This window comes from Lepidothrix coronata, unplaced genomic scaffold (assembly GCF_001604755.1).
Source record: "Lepidothrix coronata isolate B3197 unplaced genomic scaffold, Lepidothrix_coronata-1.0 Scaffold14, whole genome shotgun sequence".
Lineage (NCBI taxonomy): Eukaryota > Metazoa > Chordata > Aves > Passeriformes > Pipridae > Lepidothrix > Lepidothrix coronata.
In genome coordinates, this window is record NW_016690194.1 from 7,362,064 (window position 1) to 7,385,644 (window position 23,581).

At 35.9% G+C, this 23,581-nt stretch overlaps 1 protein-coding gene across 8 annotated transcripts in view; it reads left to right on the forward strand.

Moving 5' to 3' along the window:
- Positions 1–23,581, forward strand: part of XRCC4 (X-ray repair cross complementing 4) — a 142,668-nt gene that overhangs the window by 2,438 nt on the left and 116,649 nt on the right. For 3 of the 8 annotated variants that reach the window (XM_017806215.1, XM_017806217.1, XM_017806214.1), the window contains 2 exons: positions 10,126–10,275; positions 15,138–15,325. In XM_017806215.1, the coding sequence (XP_017661704.1) occupies positions 10,137–10,275; positions 15,138–15,325 (327 nt within the window). In that variant the 5' untranslated portion in view covers positions 10,126–10,136. Of the gene's footprint in view, positions 1–3,678; positions 4,413–10,125; positions 10,276–15,137; positions 15,326–23,581 lie in introns of those variants that run through there. The other 5 variants (XM_017806212.1, XM_017806211.1, XM_017806218.1 and 2 more) reach the window with 3 other exon arrangements.

Consider the following 23,581-nt stretch of genomic DNA (forward strand, 5'->3'; position numbering starts at 1 on the left):
TCTAGTTCCATCCCTGACTTGAGCTGTATCCTTTTCCTTGGTTAAGAAACAGTTGCTTTCAACTCCTGCTAATTATAATCAGGATGTCTTTGTGGATTTTAGTCTTCCCCACCTCCTTTATCTCTGTAGATGAGGTGGAAAAAAAGGGAAGGTGGTAAAAACCTACTGTGATTTTGAAGATTATGAGTGGAATGTTATATCAGATAATGTAATGGTAAAGGACTGGTGTCCAAGATATGTCAAGACACAAAGGAGTTACTGAATTATGTTTGGTACCATGTTGACACAAGCTCAGGCAAAATGTAGAAAATAATTACAAAACAAATTACTGTTGTTTGCTGATCTAACAGAGTCAAATCTGATCAACATGAAGAACACGTCTTACAGGAAAAGTTCCAAGTTGGAAAAAAAAGGTTCATTGTATGTGTGTGCCTGGGCAAGGGCCTCTGGTGTTACTGTCTCTTAAGGCAGACTAGTGATTTCACAAAATATTTCTTGATTAAATTAGCCAAATTTGCAAAGCATGGAAAAATGTTGGATATTTCTGCATCTCCTCTGCAGACTCTCAGCTGAGTCTTCTGTGAAGGGGTATCCTCCAACTGAGCACAGAGATAGAGCAGAGATTGTGAAATAAATAGTAACAAAGGGAGACCGATATTGTGTGATTTTAAGAGCAGAGAGACTGAGAACTCTTGTGCCCTTGATCTAGACATCAGCCAAATTGCTGGCTATCTTGGGGCAGAAATGATTAGAGGAAGAGTGAGGCTATATATCCTATCACAGCCTGCATTTGTATTTGTTTGTTTTTTGGTGTTTTTTTCATTTAATTGTTTTTGTTTGTTTGTTTGTTTTGGTTTTTGGTTTTGGTGGGTTTTTGATTGTATTTTTAAAATTATTCTAATGATTATGAAAAGGATTGTTTGTTTACAAGTCTACAAAGGGGTTATAGTGGCCACCCTTTTCAGCACAGTAGCTGGACAGGAAAGAGGGAGCCTGGGGCTTTCCAAATGCCTTCAGCTGTGTCAGGCCTGAGGTGGAAACCTCACAAAAGCCTGAGGAGGGATTTGCCTGGGCTGAGCCAATGAGCAAAGATACAACAGTCTTTGGAGGCAGCCAATTGTGTTGTGTGGGCTTATATTAAATTAAATTACCCCAACTGAAAAACTGGTCGTTAATTTGCAGAGTCCAGCATGGCCTGGGCAGAAATGTTAATTTTGGTGAAAGCTGACATAATTATTTTTGGAGATAAGAGGCAAGGAACCAGGTGAAGCATCCTGTGTGTCTTGGTAATGAACCTACTTGACTTAAATCTCCTGAAGGAAGTATTAGAGAAAAGGTTTTTTTTTTTTCCCCTCTGTATTGGTCAAAGTCTATAGGTGAAAAATGTGCTTTGTATTTCATCGTTTTTTAAAATCTTGGCTGTTCCACGGATTAGTTTTATTAACCTTGACTATCCTAAAAATATTTTTTAATTTTCTTTAAATAAAGAGGTAGAGGAGGAATTTTTAAAGTATATATTAATAGTACATGTATAGTATGTGTATATTTTGCATAGTGTGTATATATACTTATATAATTTATATTGTATATATATATTTCATTAATTTCAGATTCATGTTGTGATTTTGGCCCTTTTGATGATAAAAAAAAAGGGGGAACTTGTAACACTGAAAGAGAAGAAAATGTATTGTGGAGTACTTTACCTAAAACTGCAATGAAACAGTTTATTTGGACTGTGGAGAAGTGACTCTTGTGCACAAAGAGTTTGTGCACAAAACACTTTTGTTTTTTTTATGCTCATGTACCTGCATTAATTCAGTTCTTAGGCTTACATCCTTAACACAGCACCCTAAGACCCCTCTGGTGCTTCAGACTTTACATTTTAAGATCTCAAAACTCTGTGTAACTGGTAGAGTGTCAAAGCACTTTTATGCTGTGTTTTCCTAATGAGTGCTTAATTGCCCTCTCAGCTCAAGTGTCAGTGGCATTTTTCCCCTGGTGTGCCCCTGCTGTGTCATCTGCAGATTTCATTTAAAGAATTCTTTAGTAGATGTGAGGCAAAACTAATATTGAAAAGCTGGTTTCCTGAAGTAGACTCCCCACTTGGCATTAAGTGTCTTGTGTAAGGGTTAAATTTTTGAGCAGGGTTTTGTTGGTTTGTTTTTTTTTCTTTTTTTTCCTAGTCCACAGTAAGAACTATCACATGAAAGAGTTATGAAAATTGCTTGGAAAAGCAGTGAGCTGATGTGTCTGGAGAGGCTTTATATTTTGTATGTACAGAACTTAAGATGCAAAAAGCACAGGGGACTCCTGTGAAGCTCTTTGTGGGTTCTTTCCTCCCTGAATGTGGCTTTTATTTGAAGTTCTGATTCACTACAAGCTCATAGACTCATAAATGATGGCTCAGGGTGTAAATTCAGTGGCCACTGAATTTTCTGTGGAACTGTGTCCTTATTTTTTTTTATATATATATATATTTTTTTTTTCTTAGAACAAAGGTTCTTGTTTGCTCAGTGCTTAGTGAGGTTATGGGATTTGTGTACTGGTGCTTCTGCCCTGTTTTGGTTGGTTACATGTGCATTATCACAAAGCCTAAGCTAAAGTGGTGCCTGTGGAAACAAGTGAATAGGTATTCAGTGTATATGTCTCTTTGCATTATCTTCAAACTCCGCCTAATCCATCAGAAAAGTAATTAATGTTCAATGCCAAGTGACAAACATGACACTTAAATTTAAGTGCATCGAAAGTGAATAACTCAGTTTGTTGTGAACATCTTGTGAATTATTTTTCCATGTGGGTCAGACAAAACAAAGTGAATTACAATTTTTAAATTAATAAATTTAAGTAGTGTGAGCTCTTTGTTTTCAGGGAGCTCAATGTTGCCTTTTTCCAGTAGATAAATAGTGAATGGAAAGAAAAACATAATAAAACTTTCGTTAAATGAAGACTGAGTAATGCAGAATTTTCTTCAAAGAAAGTGCCTTAGGAAACAGTTTAGCAAGATGAAGCAATTTAAAGCCTGAGCCCATTTTTTATTATTAATTTGACAGGGACGTGAAATTAAAATAATCCATCTCTTTGAAAAGTCTTAGGTGTAGAGGTGGGAGGATGTGTAAGGCTTCACATTTATACCTGCCCTTGTTCCACTGAAGTGGCTACATTTGGTGAAACTTATTTTTCAGGTTACTGGGCTCAATTTTTCAAAACTCCTCAGAAACCTTACATGCAGAATTATGCCCATACGTATTTACCTGACACACTGATTTCTTTGTTTCATTTATCTTTGTTTCAGACTTATTACTCTTGCCTATGGAGCTACTGTGGATTCAGTAGTACTGAATTTAGTAGACTGAAAAATTAAAAAAGAAAAAGGCAGATTTTAGTGGAATCTGTCACTCAGTGATGTTAAGTTTAATGTGTTTACAGAAACAGCGAGGTCGTACTATGGGGACTAAAAAGTAGAAAACAAAGGAAGTCTGTGGGACAGATTTCTATTGAATATCCTGATAATATTTAATCCTGAAGAAGGCAGTGTTTTGGAAAACAGATGATACCTCAACCAGACTACTGTGTTATCCAAATATACATCAAAAAACATACATATCGGAGTATTTTTGGATGAACAAAGGGTGATTAAAACATGCTGCTTTTTTTTTCCCCTCCCCTAAAAAATTCCTCAACTGTACTGTCTTCAAATACCTAATATTGTATTACTGAGCACTGCAGAGATGTTTTAAAAATACGTCTAAGATACTTGAAACTGTCATATCTTTGTTTTTACTGATTGAATACGTTGGGCTTAGAAGTTGCATCTGGCACAATTTCCTTTTTCTGCTTTTTATCTGCAAAACTCGTAACACTTTTAGTGCTGTCTTTTCAGAGAGATTATGGGGGACATTGATATATGCTTATATTGATTTTTTTTTTTTTAATTTAAATGGGGAGGTGAGTTATTTTGGAGACACATTTATCTTATTAATAAATAGCCTGAGGGTTTCAACGGGAGGCACTATACCACCCTTGGCTTTGGTAGGACCTTGGAAAGCCAGGGTGGAGTTATAAAGGATTTGTTGGGACTTGCGTCTCCCAGAGGCAATGAAGTAGGGGTGTCTGAGTCTCTGACACATGCCTGCTGACTCTTCATCCCAGATCTGCCCTCTGGAAGCTGGTCTGGTTGTTATCTTTCATCTTTGCTCCCTTCTATGCACACGTTTTAGTAACTTTGCCACAAATATTAACCTTTTCATCAGTAAATGTGTTCATTGCATGACTTTATTTTATTTTTATTTTATTGTTTACAGGTTTATAACAGTGTATCCTGGTTTATCTTTGGATGTTAGAAAGTGAGGATTTGCCAGCACACTGAACTGTTAGCGTTGGGAAGTATTGGTAGAAAAGGGTGAAAAAGAAAGGTTTGTCCCTTTTATAAAAAGCTATCTGGGTATTCCCTTATTTGCTAGTATTTACTAGTATAATTGCCCACTTGGGTGTTTATTTTAATACATTGAAGGCCTTTTTTTTTAACCTTATTACAGTTTAAGGTAGATGCTCATAAGTAAACTTGGCAAGTCTGGATGCCTGGAGTGGGTAGTGGGTTAGGCCTGAGACTTCAATGGGATGAAAGACACCAGGGTGGGCTTTGCCTCCAGGCTACAATTAAGATCAAGGCTTTTTAGTAAGATTCATACTATAAAGGTTGTTGACTGTCTGCTTCCTTCTGTTTCTCCTCATTTTTCAGCTGGTGACTGTAGTAAATAAGCCTGACAGGGGTTGTTCCTTATCATGGATTCCACATCTTTTGTGGCAAATCTTCTATATCTTGCTGTCCCATGGGGTTTGACAAGCTCAAGACTGATTTTTTTTATTTTTTTTTTTTTTTTTGTTCTTTTTTTTTGTTTGTTTTGGTTTTGGGTTTTTTTTTGAGGGAACAATTGCACAGAAAAGTATGTGTATGTTTCCAATCCTTTTGTGGCTGCCATGAAACAGTGGGAAGGAAGCAGTGCAAATATGAGCCATGTGAGCCTTGATTCTTTAGTTCAGTCTATGATTTCTTGATCAAATATTGCCATGTAGGACCAAATTTTTAAAATGGCCCGTTTTCCTGCACAAAGTTATAAACCCGCTCAGTCACTGCTTCACATCCAGTACCAATTTTTGGTTCATTTATCTTCAAGACAGAGCTGCATTATTGACAAAATTGTAATCCTTGTGCTTTTAATATAGAGTAAATTTAAAAGAACCACTAGATATAATTTAGGATGCATGTAATATAAATTTGCCTTAGCCCCCTAAATTTCATTAGAAAAAAAGAGCTCTTTCTAATTTTTTCTTCTCTTCTTTGGTATTCAGATTTATCTTTAAGTTACAGATGAAGGCTATTATTGAGGCTTTCTTCAGTGTCAGACAAGTATTGTGGCCAAGGGGATGGGAAGCTTTTTGTGAGATGGGACAGGAAAGATGCTGCATTGTTTTCGTCATGTTTCTTGGCCCAATAGTGTTCTTTCAAAAAGAAAAGAAAGAAAAGGAAGTCTCTATTGAATCAATAGTAGTTCTAAGATTAATGCAGTCAGAGTTGAAGTTTTTGTCAGGTCTTTTAATGCTCTTTCTCTTGAAGTATTTGAGTTAATGGAATTATAAATTAACATGCGAGAATATCAATTTCTGTGAAATATATAACTGGAAATATGCATAAATATAGGTATTATCTTATTTCCTCCTGTTAGAAAACATGGTGATAGCTAGTTTTAATCTTTAAAAGCAATCTTGAGTTTTTCTTGATTGGTTTAACTCTACAATTATTGACTTATAAGTATGTGTAGGATCTCCTGAACAGCACCTGTTCTCTGATTATAAATTAACTATTAACTTCCTTCTGATTATTGGATTCTGGTTAGTAGTTGTTCTGGTCAGAAAGGATCAAACTTTAGTCTTTAATAGCAGTGTATGGTCTTCTATTCTGAACTCCCATTTTTCTTAATAAGAAAGCACTTAAGTTAATTGCTCCCTTTCAAAGACATAGTAGCTCTTTCTGGTCTGTAAGTAGCCTTTCATGCATAGCTGCTGAGGTTTGAAACACCTGCAACCCAAGCAATTTGAAAAAAAAAGCCATTAGTCTGCATGAAGGAAAAAAATAAAGTGCTGAAGTTCAAAATATTATCAATGATGCTGTGTTGGAGCAGCCTGAAAGATCTGGCTTTTGGTGTGGGCTTAGTGCTATCCAAAACAACATATAAAATCCTTTGTAAACCAGTTTTAAAAGTGTCTTGTTTATTCAGAAGCCCCTGTGTGCCTTGTTTGTTCTGAGAGCAGAGGCACCAGCCAACAAGTGATTTCTCCTCAGAAAGAAACATTGCCTAATGTAGATTATGGAAGCCAAAGACCAAAGGGACAAAGTGCTAAAGATAAACAGCTCAATCTCCAACTATTCAAAGGCCTCAGTAAAGCCTCTGATTTACAGATTTGGGGTGGGACTCGACTATTCCCACCTGCAAGTCTTGGGTCCTTGGCTCTGGCATGGTGAGGTGCTGGTGTTCTGTGTGACCCTCTGTGCCCTTCAGGAGTAAAACACTGGCTTTCTTATGGCCCTAGCACATCAGTGTTGTGCAGGTATTCTTTGTCATAATCAAGAGAAGGAAGAAAGTACTGGCTGCTCCCATTTTACTGAGACAGTGAAGGGAAAGAGCCCACAGACATGGCATTGGTGAATATCGAGTGGCACTTGAAAGTACTCCTCTGGCCTGATGGATTCAGAGGTGCTCTTTAGACTGCAATAATGAGTCTGATTTCAATAATTTAGTTTATTGGGCAGCAATAAAAACATAATCTATTTTTATGCAATGATTTTATGTTTTTTTGACAATCTTTGCCAGCAGCTGGACTGGTAAATAGTAAGACTCACAAAATTCAGGTGGCTCTTTTAACCATTTTGAACATTAATACAGTTCCTACCTTCCCACCCAAAGATGCAAAAGGAAAAGTACGTCCTAAAGTTTCAACTTTGTCTTTTTGGCTCTATTTCATAATGAAATTTTGACTTGGTGGAAGTAGTTGATCGGTGAAGAGTCACGTGCACTTGGCGTGTTGGAAGGTGATGGGGTGATGAGGGAATTTTAGTGAGCAGGTGGTGGATTGGGATGGATTAGTTATGAGGAGAGTGTTTTGTGTCAGCTCTTGAAGTATAGAGCAAGACATCTTTTAAAGATGTTAAATAGAGTTACTGGAATGTAGGTAGAATGTCCAATTTCCAAATTCCTCTGCCTGAAGTTCTTGTTTTGGAAATACAGTAGTGTACATCTATTGTTGCCTTTAGAATGGGTGCATTCACCTTATGGTGAATTAGTAAGGAATATGCTCCGTTTTAATGTCTGTATTTTTATTTTGTATTGTGGTAATTGCTAGCTGCTAAGTAGTTAGGTAGCTCCTTTGCTATTTTTTGCTGTATTCATGCTTTAATTGTATGCAGTATATCCATTTACTCAACGCTACACTAAACTCTGAAAGAGTTTTATTGTTGGGAGGCTTGTGGAAAAGGAAATATTTTTTTTGTTGTTTTCATTACTGTTTTGTTTACAAACAGGTTTTTGCAAAAGCAGTAAAGTACAATATTATTGTTTGCAGTGTTGTTTCTATGTGCTGTGTTGGTCAGACTGATTTTCACGAAGAGGGTTTGTTCCTCCTCTTGAAGAGAAGTATATAACAGTCATTATATACAGCCAAGAACCCTTAAGCTTTTGCTGATGGGTTGGAACACTTGAGTGCTTGGGGATGTGAAGTCAAGCTGAGCTCTGCTTAGTGAGGCAGTTTCTAAAAATGAAGTAATAAGAAATACTCCTTTCAAAAGGTCAGTGAGCACACTGGAGGAGATAAAAGCTGGGAGAAAGTATCTTCATTTTATGCTGTCTGGGAAAATTGTTCAGAGACACACAGTAAAACATGGAAAAGCAGGAAAACTGTATTTTGCATTTATTTTGAAACATTCTTCTGCTTCGTGTGTGTCTCCTCAGTGTGTTTTCATTGAGGTTGTGCTTTACCACAGGTGTAGAAGCTGTGTGTGTGGCTTTCTCAGCTCTGTTAACAGGCTCTTCCATTACACTGGTAGGTGACCTCTTATGGATGTTGTCGAAACAGAATCTTAATTTTTACCTATTCCATATCACTCCAGTAAAATACTGTTGTGTGAAGGTGAAGTCATGGGATATTATTATATCAAATTAATTTAGTCTCAGGCCTTAAAAACCTTGTTAGTGCACCTTTAAATAAATAAATAAATAGATTTCTTTGCTGTATGACTCTTGACCTGTTTTTCTGACTCAGGACTGACACTTCATTGCCTTTATATAAACAGAAAATTTAACTCTGTTGCTTTGTTTTCTGTTATGAACAGTCTGTGTTAACAACAAAGCCTCTGGTGCAGGTGGTTTTCATTGAATGATACTCTGCTTTGTCATAAGAATCAAATAAAACAAGCAAAAACTCCCCATTGGACTGTATATATGCATCATTACCTTGAGTGCTGTCTGTCGGGGTTGTGTGCTACAATCTTTAAGTGAAAAAGAGTAATTGGAGTCTTTTTAAAAACACTGTCTTTCAGAGAAGGACTTCTATGAAAATATTTCATTGTATTTTTCCAGAATAAGCAAAAACCAAAAGGGAATCTGACAGGCAAAGGAAAATACATGTCTGTGTGCTTGAGCATGCTTTATCAATTACTTGTTTTTCCTTCCCTGTGCTCTTTATTGACCCATGTCCAGCCACTTAATGCCCTACAAATCTTTATAATGACTGTATTTCTAGAATCACTAATTGCAAAGACATTGTTCCAGTTGTCCATGCCCCAAATATTTAATTTTTTTTCTTGCTTAGAGGTGTACAGAGATGGTGTAGGCTTTTGGAAGTGGCCATTTGCTTGATGATGAAAATAGAAAACTTGTTTGTTTTCTTTTTTGACACAAACTAATTTTTCTATATTGTTTTTGAGTAACATTTTAGTTTCTGGTGCATTTGCAGGGAATGGAAAGCTGGAGTATGACATCTGTAGTAGTAAACACACTGGTGGTTTATGGATGTAAATAGTAAAGCTTTATGCTTGAAAACAAAGTGTTACATATTTTGCTTCTTTTGAATACTGTGCACTTGTCTGGGATAAGTTTCAAATATTGATGGGTGCTGAGCTGGACAAATCAGGCACAAGACAGTCAACTACAGTTAAAACTGTTCCTCCCAACATGAAAATACCAAGTTTTGGTGAGGCCTGATGTAGTTAAATCTGTATCTAGATTTGGCTCTCAATGTCCATGAGCAAAGAATGAACTTCTTCTACTACCACTTGAAGAACAGAGTCCCCTCGGGGCCTGAACTGATCTTGATCATGATTATTTATTGCTACACTTTAGGTGGAAAACTTGATAGAGCATTTCATACCCAACTTGTCTGAGCATCATTGTACTCAGTAGATGCAGTTTAAATACCTCAGTTGGGTTTTTGCTGCTTTTACATGCTATTTTTAGGGTGTGAGTGAACATGTAGCCTTTTACCAGTCACATCACTCAGTCAGATTAGACTATATATAAATATATATATATAATATATTAAACTATATATATATACCTTCTAAATTCTTAGAAGGTCTTATGTCAAACACAGGTTGCCAGGTTGCTTTGCTGTAGAGCAAAAATTCACTGTAACATCATATATTTTGTTTTCCACTGCACCCAGTGTTTAAAATATTTTCTCTGGGTTGCTGCCATTTGCTACACTCTGTGCAGCTTTCATGTGATAGTCTTCCAGATGAATATTGATTACTTGGAATTATATTAAATGTGCTGTACGTTGGGTGATGGCAAGTTAAAAACAGAGCCATGGGGAGAGTGCTTGTGTATTGTAATTTCTGACAGCTTCTTAATTTGAATTCTTAGTTCAAATATATGTAATTGTTGACACTGTTCTTTTAAACCTTACTTATTATAGTCCAGTTTTCTGCTTGTAAATATCTCTGACAAACTGAAAGAAAATAGAATAAAACTACAAACATGCTTAAGTTTGTATATTCCCCCTCCAACTCCCATACTAGTTATGTAAAGCTGTTAAGCACCCCATGGGAAATAACAAGATTATCTTTTTAAACAGGTGCTGGGAAAATGGAGAAGATTCTGAACAGAATTCATCTAGTTTCTGATCCAGAAGCAACCTACTTCCTACAAGTATCATGGGAAAAGGATTTAGGCACTGGCTTCAGTATACTTCTTAGTGATGGTCAGTTCTCCTGGGCTGGGACAGGTAATGATGGATAGAGAGAAAAAATATTTTAATTTAAATTATTACTGGTTTTATTACTCTTTTTAAACACTTTTTAAACTGTGACCTGCCATGGTCTGGGTTTGTAGCTGGGAGGACAACAGCACAAAGGGGTTCTGACAAGGTAGAAGGTCTGGAGCTATCGCAAGTTTATTGTGGGGATGCACCGGCTTATATAGGGTTCTGGGGGAAGGTACTGGAAAAGTAGGCGGAGCATGAGACTGACACGTGAGGAATAAAACAGGGAATAAACCAGGGAAGGTAGGAGGGAAAATAAGACAATCAGGGACCAATAACAAATTACTCCACACTGTGGCAAATCTTAGCCAATCAGTGTGAGGAACAGGGACATGAGGGAGCTAACAAGTCTGGACATGCCCATGCAATAGAAATAACTGGGATACATTAATAAAAAGCATGCATTAACAATCCATATGTGTTTTTAAGATTAAGTCTTTTTCTGTCGTATTGTCCCTCAATTTCTGTAAATCTCACGCCACTTCTGGAATCTTTTCCATTTGTTTTCCTCGTCCTCCACAGTGACCATGGCTTGCATCACAGAACCATTTTATGAGCGTTACCTGTCCCTGCTAATGGAGGGGGGGGGTTCATGATATACTGGGACATGACCAGAGAACTTTCAAATCTGGAAAAAGGAGTGTCAAAGCTAATGCTAATTGACTTAGGACATGGATATGCAATGTTTTGTTCTTTCTCAAGAATATATAATTTCTTGGAGTGATACTGGAGTACCACTTATGTATCTTCTCCAGATTCCTGAGCAAATGTTGGTGCAAGTTCCATTTCCAAATTAAGAGTTCATGAAGTGTTTAGTTGAAGATGTTTTGACATGTTTTCATAAAATCTTAATAATTGAAGGTAATTATATTTGGTACTGAGGTGAATTTTTGGGAAGGAGAAGGGACAATAAGTTATCAAAAGAATCAAATAAAAAATAGCCTGTTGGATTTTTTTTCCTCCACTCAGAAACCTGAATAAGAGGATGGATCTCTGCATATGTGAATGCTTTTCTCTTTAACACCTAAAGAAAAAAGGAAAGATTTGTGTGTTCCTGGAGAAATCTGTCAAATACTTGATCAAAAGCCCTTCTCTCAGTGGCAAAAGTATTTCAAGGGTGGGAAAGAATTATATATTTTACAGCATATTATGGGCAAAAATATTTTCTAGACTCTATATCTGAATTATGAAAGTATATGTCTGTGTAGTTGATTCTTCCTTCTCCTTGCCCAGTGGGTGTTGTTTCTGCCCAGTTTCTCCTACATAAGTCAAGCCTTCATGTAGGTCTGAGATAGGTCTGAGATCTTTATATATACAGAGATTTAGATATATATAGATAGATATATGTATGTATATGTGTCTACATATAAATTAAATCTGCTCTTCCATATTCCTTTTAACATTTCACACACACCATTGATCAGGAGTTCCTACACAAGACAAATACATGTATTCCAATCCTGATTCCCTGTAGACTGGCATGAAAGATTTTTCTTTCTTGGTTTAACAATAGTGAAATTAATATTTTGAAAATAACAAGAAAGGTATTAACACTGATAAATACTTACCTAATTGTACATACTAAGTTTTCTGTTTAAAAGGTCTTCTCATTTTTTTTACATGACTTTAAATTCTCAGTTTACATTCACAGAAAGCCAATTCTTATTTTTCTAAGTGAAAGCTATGTCCCTATAACTGGAAGCCTATAGAAAGAATACATAGACACAGTTCTCATTTTGTTAACTTCCTGCATCTGGCAGAATGGCTAGATAATCCATTTCCCAAAACAGAGGGCCAGTGAAAGCAGGATGACCTCACTCTATTAAAAGGAAAGAAAGAGACCCACAACAGTTTAGCTTGAGCTCTGGGTACTCATCCAAAGGAGAGTGCTTCTGCTTCTTCTGTAAGAATCTGATCCATTTCTAAGGAATTCTTACTGAATTTGTAGCCCCTTGAATAATTTCATTTGTAGTCCCTTGAATAGTTTCATTAGGAGTTGATGTTTTTGTGCAAGAGCCTTTCCTACTTCACAGATCTGCATTTTCATACACCCAGCATTGTTTTTGGTCACTTTTTAAAGTTATTACGTCACGTCAGAAGCTACTTAGGTTCTAAACTGGGAGGAGGGAAAGCAATGGCCAGAATATTCTTGCTGTGGGAAATCCCTTCTCAGTTTCTCAAACTGTGGATTATTTTGCTTGGCAAGACCTACCAGGAAGTGAGTGAAAGTTGCTGATGGAGTTGTCTTTTATGGATTTTGTCTATTTAATGTGATGATGAAAAGTGTTAGGAGTTCTATTTAAGAAGAGGAGAAAAAAAGTAAATGTTGGAGGGGAGGGGAAGCACAAAAATATGCAACATAATATAATGTATAAGCTTCGTATTGGGTTAAAGGACTGCAGCTCTATGGTTTTATACATTTCATGTTTCTCTAATGATTGATCAGGTCTCCTGGTTTTATAAGATAAAGGAACATGAAGCACTGTACAGGCACCACAGGAGAAAAAACCCACAGTGCTTTATTGTTTTTATAACTTCCTTATTTTCATTAAAAGTTTTCATAAATTATTCTCAGTGTTGAAATCACTATTCTGGACAAACACTTGTTTTTGCAAGTATTTCAAACTTACTTTTTTCTGCCCCTCTTTGCCTCATAAAAATGTTTTGGTTCTTGCTATGTGTAGATTGTTAGCTCTGCAAGATGAGTGTAGCTGAAATTGTTCCTTGGCTTGTGGGTTTAGCTTTTTTCCTGACAGTAGTTCCACTGTATCATTCTATATATGAAAAATAGAAGTGCTGCTTTCAGTTTTGAAAAAAATCAAGATACAGCTGGCAATTGTTGAAGTCTTAAGCCTTTCTGACAACATTTACTTTATGCAAATAAGTTTTAAAAATCTTGGAAAATGCTGATTATGAGGTTATTTGTCATTTATTCTAATGCATGTTCCACAGCACTTCTATATAGGATATTATGTAATAGGACGTTACATATAATAACATTTCTGCATTTTCTGATATCTGCTGAATGTTTGTGTTGTTGCAGATTTGGTAAAATGCTGTGTATCCTGCCTTGTCCTTTTACTTTATGTTAGGCTTGTATGAGTTTGACGGGTTTCTTTTTGTATCTTAAAAGAAGAGAGGAGCAGAAAATACTAATTTTTAAGCATTTTCTCTTAAGAATGATATGGAAGACTTTGTGACAGACTTCAGACTGCCAGAGGCCTGCCATTGCACATCTTAAGTGTGACAAAAGCTGACTTACTTGTGTTTATTGAGCGGATTTCCATTCTTTCTTTCTTTCTTTCTTTTTTTTTTTTCTTTTCCTGTTTTCTTTTCACTTATAACTCTAAAGCAGTTTGTTTCTATTGCAGAGTAATGGTTCTCAGGGGATATTTTTAAGGGCTGAAAGAAATATTTCTCCCATCTTTGTGGAGGGTAAGGGGATTGATTTAATCAACTGGAGTCTGGGCAGCCAGAGGATGTTGGAGGAAAAGTCTTGAAACCATTCTGAAAAATACTAAGAACAAGATAGTGAGGAGTCAGTGTGGATTTATAAAGGTGAAATTATGCCTGACCCATCCAGTAACCTCCTCTGAAATTAACAACTTGTTGCATGAGGTGAAGGCAGGGGATGTTATTTATTTTGTCTTTGTCTGACAAGGGTTTCAATGCTGGGTCCTCTAAAATCCTCACAAACTGGTGAAAATAAGCTAAAATTCCTGCAGGTGCACAACAAATCCAGAAATCCTGAAATGTGTGAGGCTATAACTATTTACAGCAAATAATTATGCATTTGCCTCTTTGCTGTATTTTTATATGATGGATTGATTTGATTCATACTGCTTGACAATACAAGTTTAGCTACTGTGTTGAGAAGACTGGAGATAAATGAGGCAATTTGAAGACTCATGTTTGGTTGAAATGCTGTTCTATTTCTGTCAGTGTGATTTCAATACATGTACAGACTCTATGTCTTGGTATGAAACTATTTTTAAAGGCATTTATATAGAGAAGACGTTCAACTATTAATAGGGCTTTTGAGTGGGATACTTGCAGTTCTGTGAAGGATGTGTTTTGTTGGGTTTTGGGTTGGGTTTTGGTGGTTTTGTTTGCTTTTTTGTTTTGGTTTGTGTGTTTTTTTTTTCTTTTGTTTTAAGGCTTTCATGAAGTAATGTCTTTTACTCTCTTAAATGCTGGGCAAATGCTAGAAGTCTTGTGGAAGTCTTAAGCCTTTCTGACAACATTTACTTCATGGTTAAAATAAGAGCAAGCAGGAGTAAATGACAATCCAGAGCAGTCTTCCTCAGAAGATTGTTGGGAAGAAAAGGAAAGAGTTCCGTTAATCAAGTAAACAATCTAAAATACTGTATTGGTAGGCTGCACATCAAAGCCTGAATTACAATATACAGATTCTCTCTTTAATTTGCTTATATCTGTCTATCTTTGGTGAAAGAGTAATGTTTTTCAGAGTGACTTTAGGCAAGTAAAATTGAGGACAAGTAGCAATAAACCATTTTCAGACAGGAAAAAAAGGGACAGAACTTAATACCTATGAAAAACAGTATTCCTGCTGCATTTCCATTAGTGGAAATGGCACAATGGCACACTGATGTATGCCAAGGAAAGAATAGCTTCCTAATATTTCAGAGAATCATAGAATGGCTTGGGTTGGAAAGGACCTTAAAGATGATCTAGTCAGTGTGTGTCTGTATGTCCATATAAATATATATAAAATATATGTATATTGTGATATGGATAATAATATATATGATATATGCATGTTCACACACATATGCGTGTTTATTCCTCACGTTTCTTTCTGATAGTGTCTGAAGCAGAAATTTCCAGGGAGGCTGCTGACATGGAAATGAACAAGGAAAAGTATGTGGAAGAGCTGAAGAAAGCATTGGTGACTAGAGAAGAGTCAGCTGGCAAATACAACTATCTGATTTCAAGAGATCAAGAAAATGTGGTGTGTCAGTTCTCCTATGAAAGAAGTCTGAAAGATGGCTCTGTAAGTAGTTAAAAGTTTAAATTTTCCTGTCAAACTGGGAGAAGGATCTTCTTATAATCTGTATCTGTAGACACTTTTTGGTTATTTCAGGTTGTGGTTTGTTGTTAAAACTTTTCTGAGGAAGAAGCTAATTTAGGGTAATCCTCCTAGTTTGTGCTCTTTTCTTTATTATATTTTATTAGATGCCTTTTTCCTTGTGCAATATAGGAAATTTCAGCCCAGTTTAACTATTGAGATGCCAAAGGTTAAGTGATACAAATCTTCCAGTCTGTGTTATCAGTATTTCTGTGTATTTACCCAAGGCCATATTGACTCTAAACCACTTTTTGATGCTTCTTGTGAGTTGTTTGTGAGTGCTGTTCGCAGAATCTAGGTCAGGTTTGCGAGTTTAGGGCCAAATTGTACTTAGAAAATTAAAGCAGTAAGTTTAAGAATCCTAGTTTTCTTGTCTGTGTCACACATAATATATTCTAAATAGAAGACAGATTAAATACATACTATATTTTAATAAGCAAAAGTATCTATGTATCTGGGCTCACATAATACACATTTCCATCAGTGTAGGCTTATAAGAAATTAAATCGTATGAAAACATTTTTATGTAAATTTAGGAAATAATCTGGCCAAAGAAACTGAAAATGCAAAGAGCCCTGATTGTTATGGATGCTTTTAGGTTTGGGTGTCAAGAGAGTGTTTCTAGAAAAGATGTCATTTTTTGGGTGAAAGTTTTAGCTCATGTACTAAACTAACGCCTACAAATAAAATTGCCAAAGCAATTATATAAAATTAAGTAATAGAATTAAAGAATAGAAATAGCTTTCACGTGAGTAGTAGAATATGTTTTCAAATGTTTTGCAAATTATCTATGAAAGTATTTGTGATCTGTCTCTTTCAACATCACATTAGGAAATTAATCTTCCTGGGCTCTGTACATCCAGAGGGCTGATATTCACCTAAATGTACATTTACCTCAGAGGAAGTGTAGACAAACTGCTCTGCAACTTAAACAGGACTTCAATTCAGTGTTTATCTCCTGTCAGTACTTATTTTGTCTTTACATATTTTATTTAGTCATTATGAATATTTTCTCCTTCTCTTTTCATATATTATAAACAAATTATAATGCGTTGCAGGGCAAGGGTGAGAAAATTCTATCAAACTATCAGGAATAAATAGGATATTCTTTAAGAAAATTAAGAATTAATTTATTATTAAAATTTTATTATTTATTTAAAATGAATTTTAATTTAATTCTAATTATAAATTATTTTTGTCATTTGATATAAAACAACAGGAGAGATAACAGAAAAACATGCATGAAGATGTGGTTGGTTGTGTTTGCATGCTGAATGTTCTGCTTAGTATTTAATAATTGAGGTGATGCTTTTTAGTTAAAAAATCCCAGAAATTCTGAAATGTATTGTTACACTTTGAGCTATAAAATGCTTATCAATTCATGTAGTTATCTATTATTTTGAAATTTTTCATCAGCAATACTTCGTGTACAGAATAAATACTGAGTAAACAGATATAATTTGTCATAAAAAAGAAAAGCTTTCCTATGGTAGTGCATCAGAAGTGAGTGTTAAAAATTTTTAGGCCTTAAAAAGCAGTATTTGTAGTATTACAGATGAGTAATTTAATCTTCGTTGGCTGAAAGTTAGTTGTGCCACCAGTGTCACTTGATTTTCTTGAGCATAACTTTGAACTTGGTGATTACTGATTTTTGAAATACTCTTAAGTGTATTCTTTATATAATTTATAGATATGCATGTAATTTCAGGGTTTTAGAGGATGCATAAATCTGATTAACTCTATTTTCAATTTTATTTTTTTTTCATTTTTGTCATGCAGTTACACATTCATTTTCCAGTCTTCTGGTAGAGAATATAAATAGTTTTGGATTAATGACTGGCAGTAGTCCCTGGATGATGATAAAATGTGCTAGCTACTGACTTTTTGTTTTCATGGCTGTACCAAACTGTGATATTTGAAATAATTTTTACCTCCTTTGGAAAAGGTTACTAAAGCTCTGCTTACCTAAAATTTAATTATGTGCCAAAACTGCATTGGGTGGTCTATGGGAGTGCAAATAAAAATAATGGAATGATGTTAAGCAAAGGAAAACATAAGTATAATACTGGGGAATATTTTTTGATGTGGAAATTTTTTTACTGCCCAAGTGTTTTCCAGAGGAAGTGGTGGAAGCCCCATTGTATCCCTTAAAAAGGGACTGGACAGAGGAATGGAAAATGCATTCTAATTATCCTGCATTGGCACTATAGTACATTTGATGACTTAGTAAGGTGCCTGATTCATCTGTTGTTTAGTTGATGAGCAAGTAGGTTCCTTCCCTGAACTGATGTCTCCCACCAAAATTAGATACTTAAAAATAAATGCTTTTACCTCCTGCACTATTTCAACTGAATGAAACCAAACCTGTCTCTCCAAATAATTTTTAGAATTATTGATATTTAATAATTGTGTGTATGGATGGTTTATGTAGTGAATGACTGCTGATGGGTTTTGTTTTAAAATAGATGGAAAACTCACAAGTCAGAAATCTGATTTAGGTGAGGTCCTCTGAAATGTGTTTATTTTGTAGTGTCATGGTTTCATGTAGTGTTAAAAGCAACAGAATAAGAATAATAATCTAATTTAAGGGAAGTCCATAAGGGCTTTAGTGCTTTCTTACTTATCTTTTTAAAACGGTGGTCAGACGAAGATAAAACGATGTCTTGAGTTTTATAAATACTGGTTCTAGCTGTGCCTCAGGCTGATGCAGCTGTGCCTAAAATGTTATGCCTTTAAAAATGGGGGGGTGTTTTGTGGACATTCGGACGTGTTTTGTGGAAATTGGGGTGTGTTTTGTGAACATTGGGACTGTTTCATGATTTATCTTCCTCCGGACAGGTGGCTTTACTGCGGGGCCTTGGGCGCTGTGCCCTCAGGAGCTGTTTATGGGGTGGTGAGGGCACAGTGTCGGCTGTTGGAGTGACATTAAAATAACAATGGTCTCGGTATATACAGTGGGAATTGTGTGTCGAGACAGCTGCGGTGAGAAAGGGCCACACACACAGAGGCCTCAGCGAGGGGCCATTGAGGCTGGTCCAGCTCAACTGCTGCCACCTAAACAAACACCACCACAGAGTCAGTGATTTAACGCTTGATCTAAGTAGGTGACCACTTGGAAGTAAACCTTTCCAAGTACTTTAGCGAGTCACTCCGCATATAATAAATAATGTAAATCTGGCAAGCTTTTTTTTTTTCCTGAAGGCTACCAATTAAATAGACTAAATAGCCTTTGATAAACAATTATTTGAGTGCTGGCAGTGTCTTTTTTTTACGGTGATGTGACAGGCTCTGGGGCTTTTTTCCCTTGCCTTTTGCTGAAGTTTGAAAACAGGGAGGATAAGCGCTTAACAAATTCCACCTTAGATGCAGTACTGTTGCTAATTAGGATGATGGAAGAGATGCTGTTATTTGTCTCTCCTGTTTCCTGTGGCTGCTTTTCCCTTGGTCGGTCCTGTGAGTTCATTGTGAGTTTATTACAAGTTTAAAAATAGCTGAAAAAGCTCCTTCTAACCAAAACTTCTTGCAGCGTTCTGAATAAGAGGAGTAGAATGGGTAGGGCACTTTTACACTGTCCAAACTGTCTTGGTTCAAAGTTTGGAGAGTTTCTTTGCTCCAGACCTCTGCTATGTTGTTTGGTTAACAAAGTTCACTGAGAGTTCAGATTATTTCCCAGGCAATTGGACCAACTGCTCAGCTGAGAAGACAGAAAGATGAAATGATTAATCTTTAGGTCAGTGTAAAAGTATAATAAAAAAAAATGGGGGCCCCTGGTGGTCTAGTGGTTAGGGTGCAGCACTTTCACCGCTGCAACCCGGGTTCGATTCCCAGCCCCCCGGGCAGATGCAGCTCGTCAGCCCTGTAAGGCAATCCATCTAAGAGAAGGTCACTCTAAACAAACCTACGTCCTGAGACCCTCACTGCCACTGTCCAAGCTTGCTCGGCCCCGGCAGATGAACCTCAGGATTAAAGGGTGGGCTCAGTTCAGCGCACGCTGTGTCTCACCTAAAAAATCCACTGCGCAGGCTCGAAGGGTTAATGACCTTTCCCAAATCTTCGCTCGCGAAGACTGGCCATTATTATTATTGTAAAAGTAATGATTCTTCCATATCACTTATACCTATGTACCTCAGGATTTAAGGATGGACAGTTGGATAAGTTTCTTCAAAGCCCAGGTTAGAAGTAACTTTTTACAAATGAGCATTATATAATAAGAACAGTAAGTGTTATCTTTTTCATAATCTCAGACTTCTAAGTGCTACATGATTTTTCCCATCTTGCCTCATGTGCACATTTGGATCTTGCAGCTACATTTGAAATGTTTCTGTAGTAAGAAAAAACTTTTCTGAAAAAATTTGTATTCTCCCCCCCGTATTAGTATGTATGCAAATTTGACAAAAATCCTGGTGAATTAAGTAATTAATTTCCCTTGCTTAGCTATTTGGTGGTCCAGGTATTTGATTGCTGCTTCTAATAGGCAGTGGTTTGGAGAAATAAATTTAAAATAAATGCATTCAAAACTGAGGGATTGTTGAAAAAAGGAAGAATCAAACACTGCAATGAATAAATACTTCAGTTTCTCTCTTCCTGTTAAGATTTGTGTATTTCACTGGAACTGTCCAGTTGAACAAAAATTATAATTTAGTTGTTTTAAAGCCTAATATAAATGACTTTATAAAGAGTAATTTCTAATTTCACAAGTGCAGTGACAGTCTAAATATATTAAAAGTATCCATAAAGGGTTTATAAAATAACAGATTTTGATAGTACAGGAAAAATTGTCAGTTGTCCTTTCTCCCTCCTGGTGTTATTGTATTGTTTCCCCTCCTCTCCTTTTGGTTCCTTCAGATTTTCCCTTCTTGGCACACCTGCTGTGCATTCCAAATCAAGACTTACTTTCACTTGTACAACTGAGTGCAAATGCTTTCCTTTTATGAGGAAAATCTTTAAGTCATGGCTTATTTACAAGCCTTAGTCTCCCAAACAAAGATCACAGAGAACAGTAGATGCTCTGGAAAAGAGATTACTGTGTGTGGAGTTTAAAAGTTCACTACAAGGCTCTACTCCTGTATTTTCTGTAAGGGTGAGCATCAGTTGGAACCTGAGGAGCAACAAGAATCCCACCAGTGTTTCTTTTCAGGAACTCCTTTACAGCTCCAGAGGAAGCATGGAGGTCTACCTGCAAAGGTACAGGAAAACTCTCAAACTCAGGATAGTAGTGTTTTGTTAACTTTTACATTCACTAAAATAGAACCTTTTGCAGTCTAAAATATTGAATGGATATGTTTAAACCTTTGTAAATGGATTCAGTGAACTATCATGAGGACAAAGCCTAAGGGTCTTTAATCTCTTCTGAGATTAAAAATTTGAAGCTATATTGGACATATATTTGAAATTTTTTGGTGATTCAAATATTCATTTAGAGTTGTTCTAAAATGTATTAGTATCACTGGAAAAATTTTTAGCAGGAAGATTCTCTTCATCTAAATCATGAATATGGTTCTCCTGCAGAAATATGTTTCCCAGAGAGATAGAAACAGTGTACATGAGTAAGTTTCTGGATAGTATCATTCCATGGAAAAGCTCTTACATAGAAGATGATTTTTTTTTTTTAATCTTTTTATTTCTCTCAGACACTGCTGTAAGTAATGTCTGATATTTCATTAAAAATTTAGCGGTAATGCTTTTGTTGGATACGAAATGTAACTGGTACTAGTTTGGGTTTTTTGGGTTTTTGGAACCCAAATCCTTGTTTTTCTGGGTACATTTTTCTCTGACAAATCTAAGTTTTTTGTGGGTTTTTTTTTGTGTTTGTTTTTTTTTAAGACTTTGAGGTTCAACTTTTTGTTCTGTTCACACTAGCACATTTTCTTCTCAGTGTGTGAGTAATACCTGTATGTTATTAATATAACTCAAATATGTAAGCATATGCCAATTCTTCTAAAGCAACTATTTCCTCTGTGGCTAAAGTGCCAAGATTTTAAGTTACATGATATTTATCACAGGGTAGGACTGAGAGCATTCACAGTCACTAAGAGTCTTGATTTGTGGCAAATAATTGTCACAGATACTACTCTTACTTTCTTGACATTGTATTTTTTTCAGTCAGAGCGGTGGATCTCTGGAGTCTGATAAAAACTGGGTACTATTCCACCCAGAAATGTAAATGCAAGGGCAAAGGTGGCGGATACTTGACTCTTTTTGGGTTTAACTTCTGTTGGACAAGCTAATGTCAACAACTGACACTATAACATCTTTTTTTTTTTTTATACTTTTATTACTAGCTTGTTTTAAGACTTGTGGCTAGCAGTTGTTGTATTCCTAGGTTTTGCTCATCCTAGCCAAGCTGTGTGGTTTATCTCAAGTTTGTCAGACAGTACTTACAGAACATGAATGCAGTGGTTTCTTTCTGGTCTGATGCCAGAGCTGCATGTGTTCATCAAATATCGTTTAGTCACTGTAGCATGTTTATGCCATCTGCAAATCCATGTGCTCCCCTTCCTGAACAATGGTCTTTAATCAAGGCCACTATTATGGAAAGGCTGGGAAAAGCAGTATACATAATCAGTAGGATGACAAAATTAGAATTACACATATATTTTTCCTATCATGTCGTGCTCAGGGTAACAAGCTTCCAGAGAGTACCACATCTCTGGAACTAGTACCTTTATTCATAATCTCTCTTACTTCTGTGTGTATTATTCAGAGTCTGAGTTGTTTAAAGAGCTTCATGGTAATAATAACAAATCAAGAGTCGTCATGGAGAATTGTAAGCCTATAGGAATTGCCTGCTATCTTTTATTTGTTAGGAAACTCCATTTTTCCTGGTCTGTCTAAACAGAAACATCCACAAATCCATTTCACATCTGTTGTACTCCTTTATTCATATTACAAAAGCATATATTGGTTTTTTTGAACAATTTCTTCATTGTGTATAAAGCTCCACTAACTTTTTGCTGGTACTTTTTTGCCTGGTACTAAAAGAACATGTGGAGAATGCAGGTATGTTTGAGATGGTGTTAACTCCCTTGGTAAATGCCAGGAGCTGAAGTGTGACACGTAGCATTCTGAAAATGTGTGCATTCAGAGATGATATTCATGACATATGTATGATATGCATGATACATGTGTATATATATACATATATAGTAGGTATTGTGATATATATTCATGAATATACAGTCAGTCACAATCTTATTTTCTGCATTTATCATAGATAATAGAATGGTTAGGGTTAGAAGGGATCTCAAAGACCATTAGTGTGTTTCTGTTAATTTTCTGGTAAATTTTAATGCCAATTAAAGGCATTTTGCTTCAACAACACATCTTATATTGACAAGTTGATCTTTTGTTGTGGGTTTGCTTGTGGGATTTTTCCTATGCAAGTCAGTAGCAGTGTGGGAGGAAATATCTCTTTTCAGCTCTTCTGGTAGTTCTGTAGTGCTTGATAAAGCTGTGCTGGTTAATCCCAGTGTTCCCAGAGCTGGTTGAGACAACCATCCAGGACCTTTCTGCCTTTTAAAACTTTATCTGCCTTTAGACTTTTTTTAGAAGCTGATTTTTAACTTATTTTTTTAATTGCAATTTTAAGGCTTTAGACTGGCCAAAATCCAGCTGTCTAATGGTGGATCAATCCAGACATGTACGTTTATAATACTGCTCCTGCAGGACCTATTAACTTTCATATGTTAAAGTGTCATTATAGTGTAATTTTTTAATTGGAGATTCTCTGTGTCATTGCACAGCTAATTCAGAGGTAAATAGAAGACACTTGTGTTATGTGCTTTCTCTTTCTTATTTTGTTTATTATTTAACATTAATAATTAAAATTAATACTATCTTAATAATTATGTTAATTAAGGAATATAATGAAATGTTTATATTTATCACAGACCACATACTTGGTTTTGATTCATCTCAGAACTTTATGAAACTGTGGGCACAATCAAATGTTTATCAGTTATTAGTCAGTTTGAGAGTTCAGTTAATTTTTAGTTCTCTGTTTACATGAAGAAACACATGTATTTCATGATGTATGAATGACTTGTCAGGTTGTGTAAGTGACAAGTACAAAAATGTAATTGTATACTTGGGCATGGAAAATGATGTCATTCAACAAATGGCAGCTAGTTTAATAAAAAAAAAAAATTAAAAAAAGTCTCTAGATGTTAGGTCAGATACTTT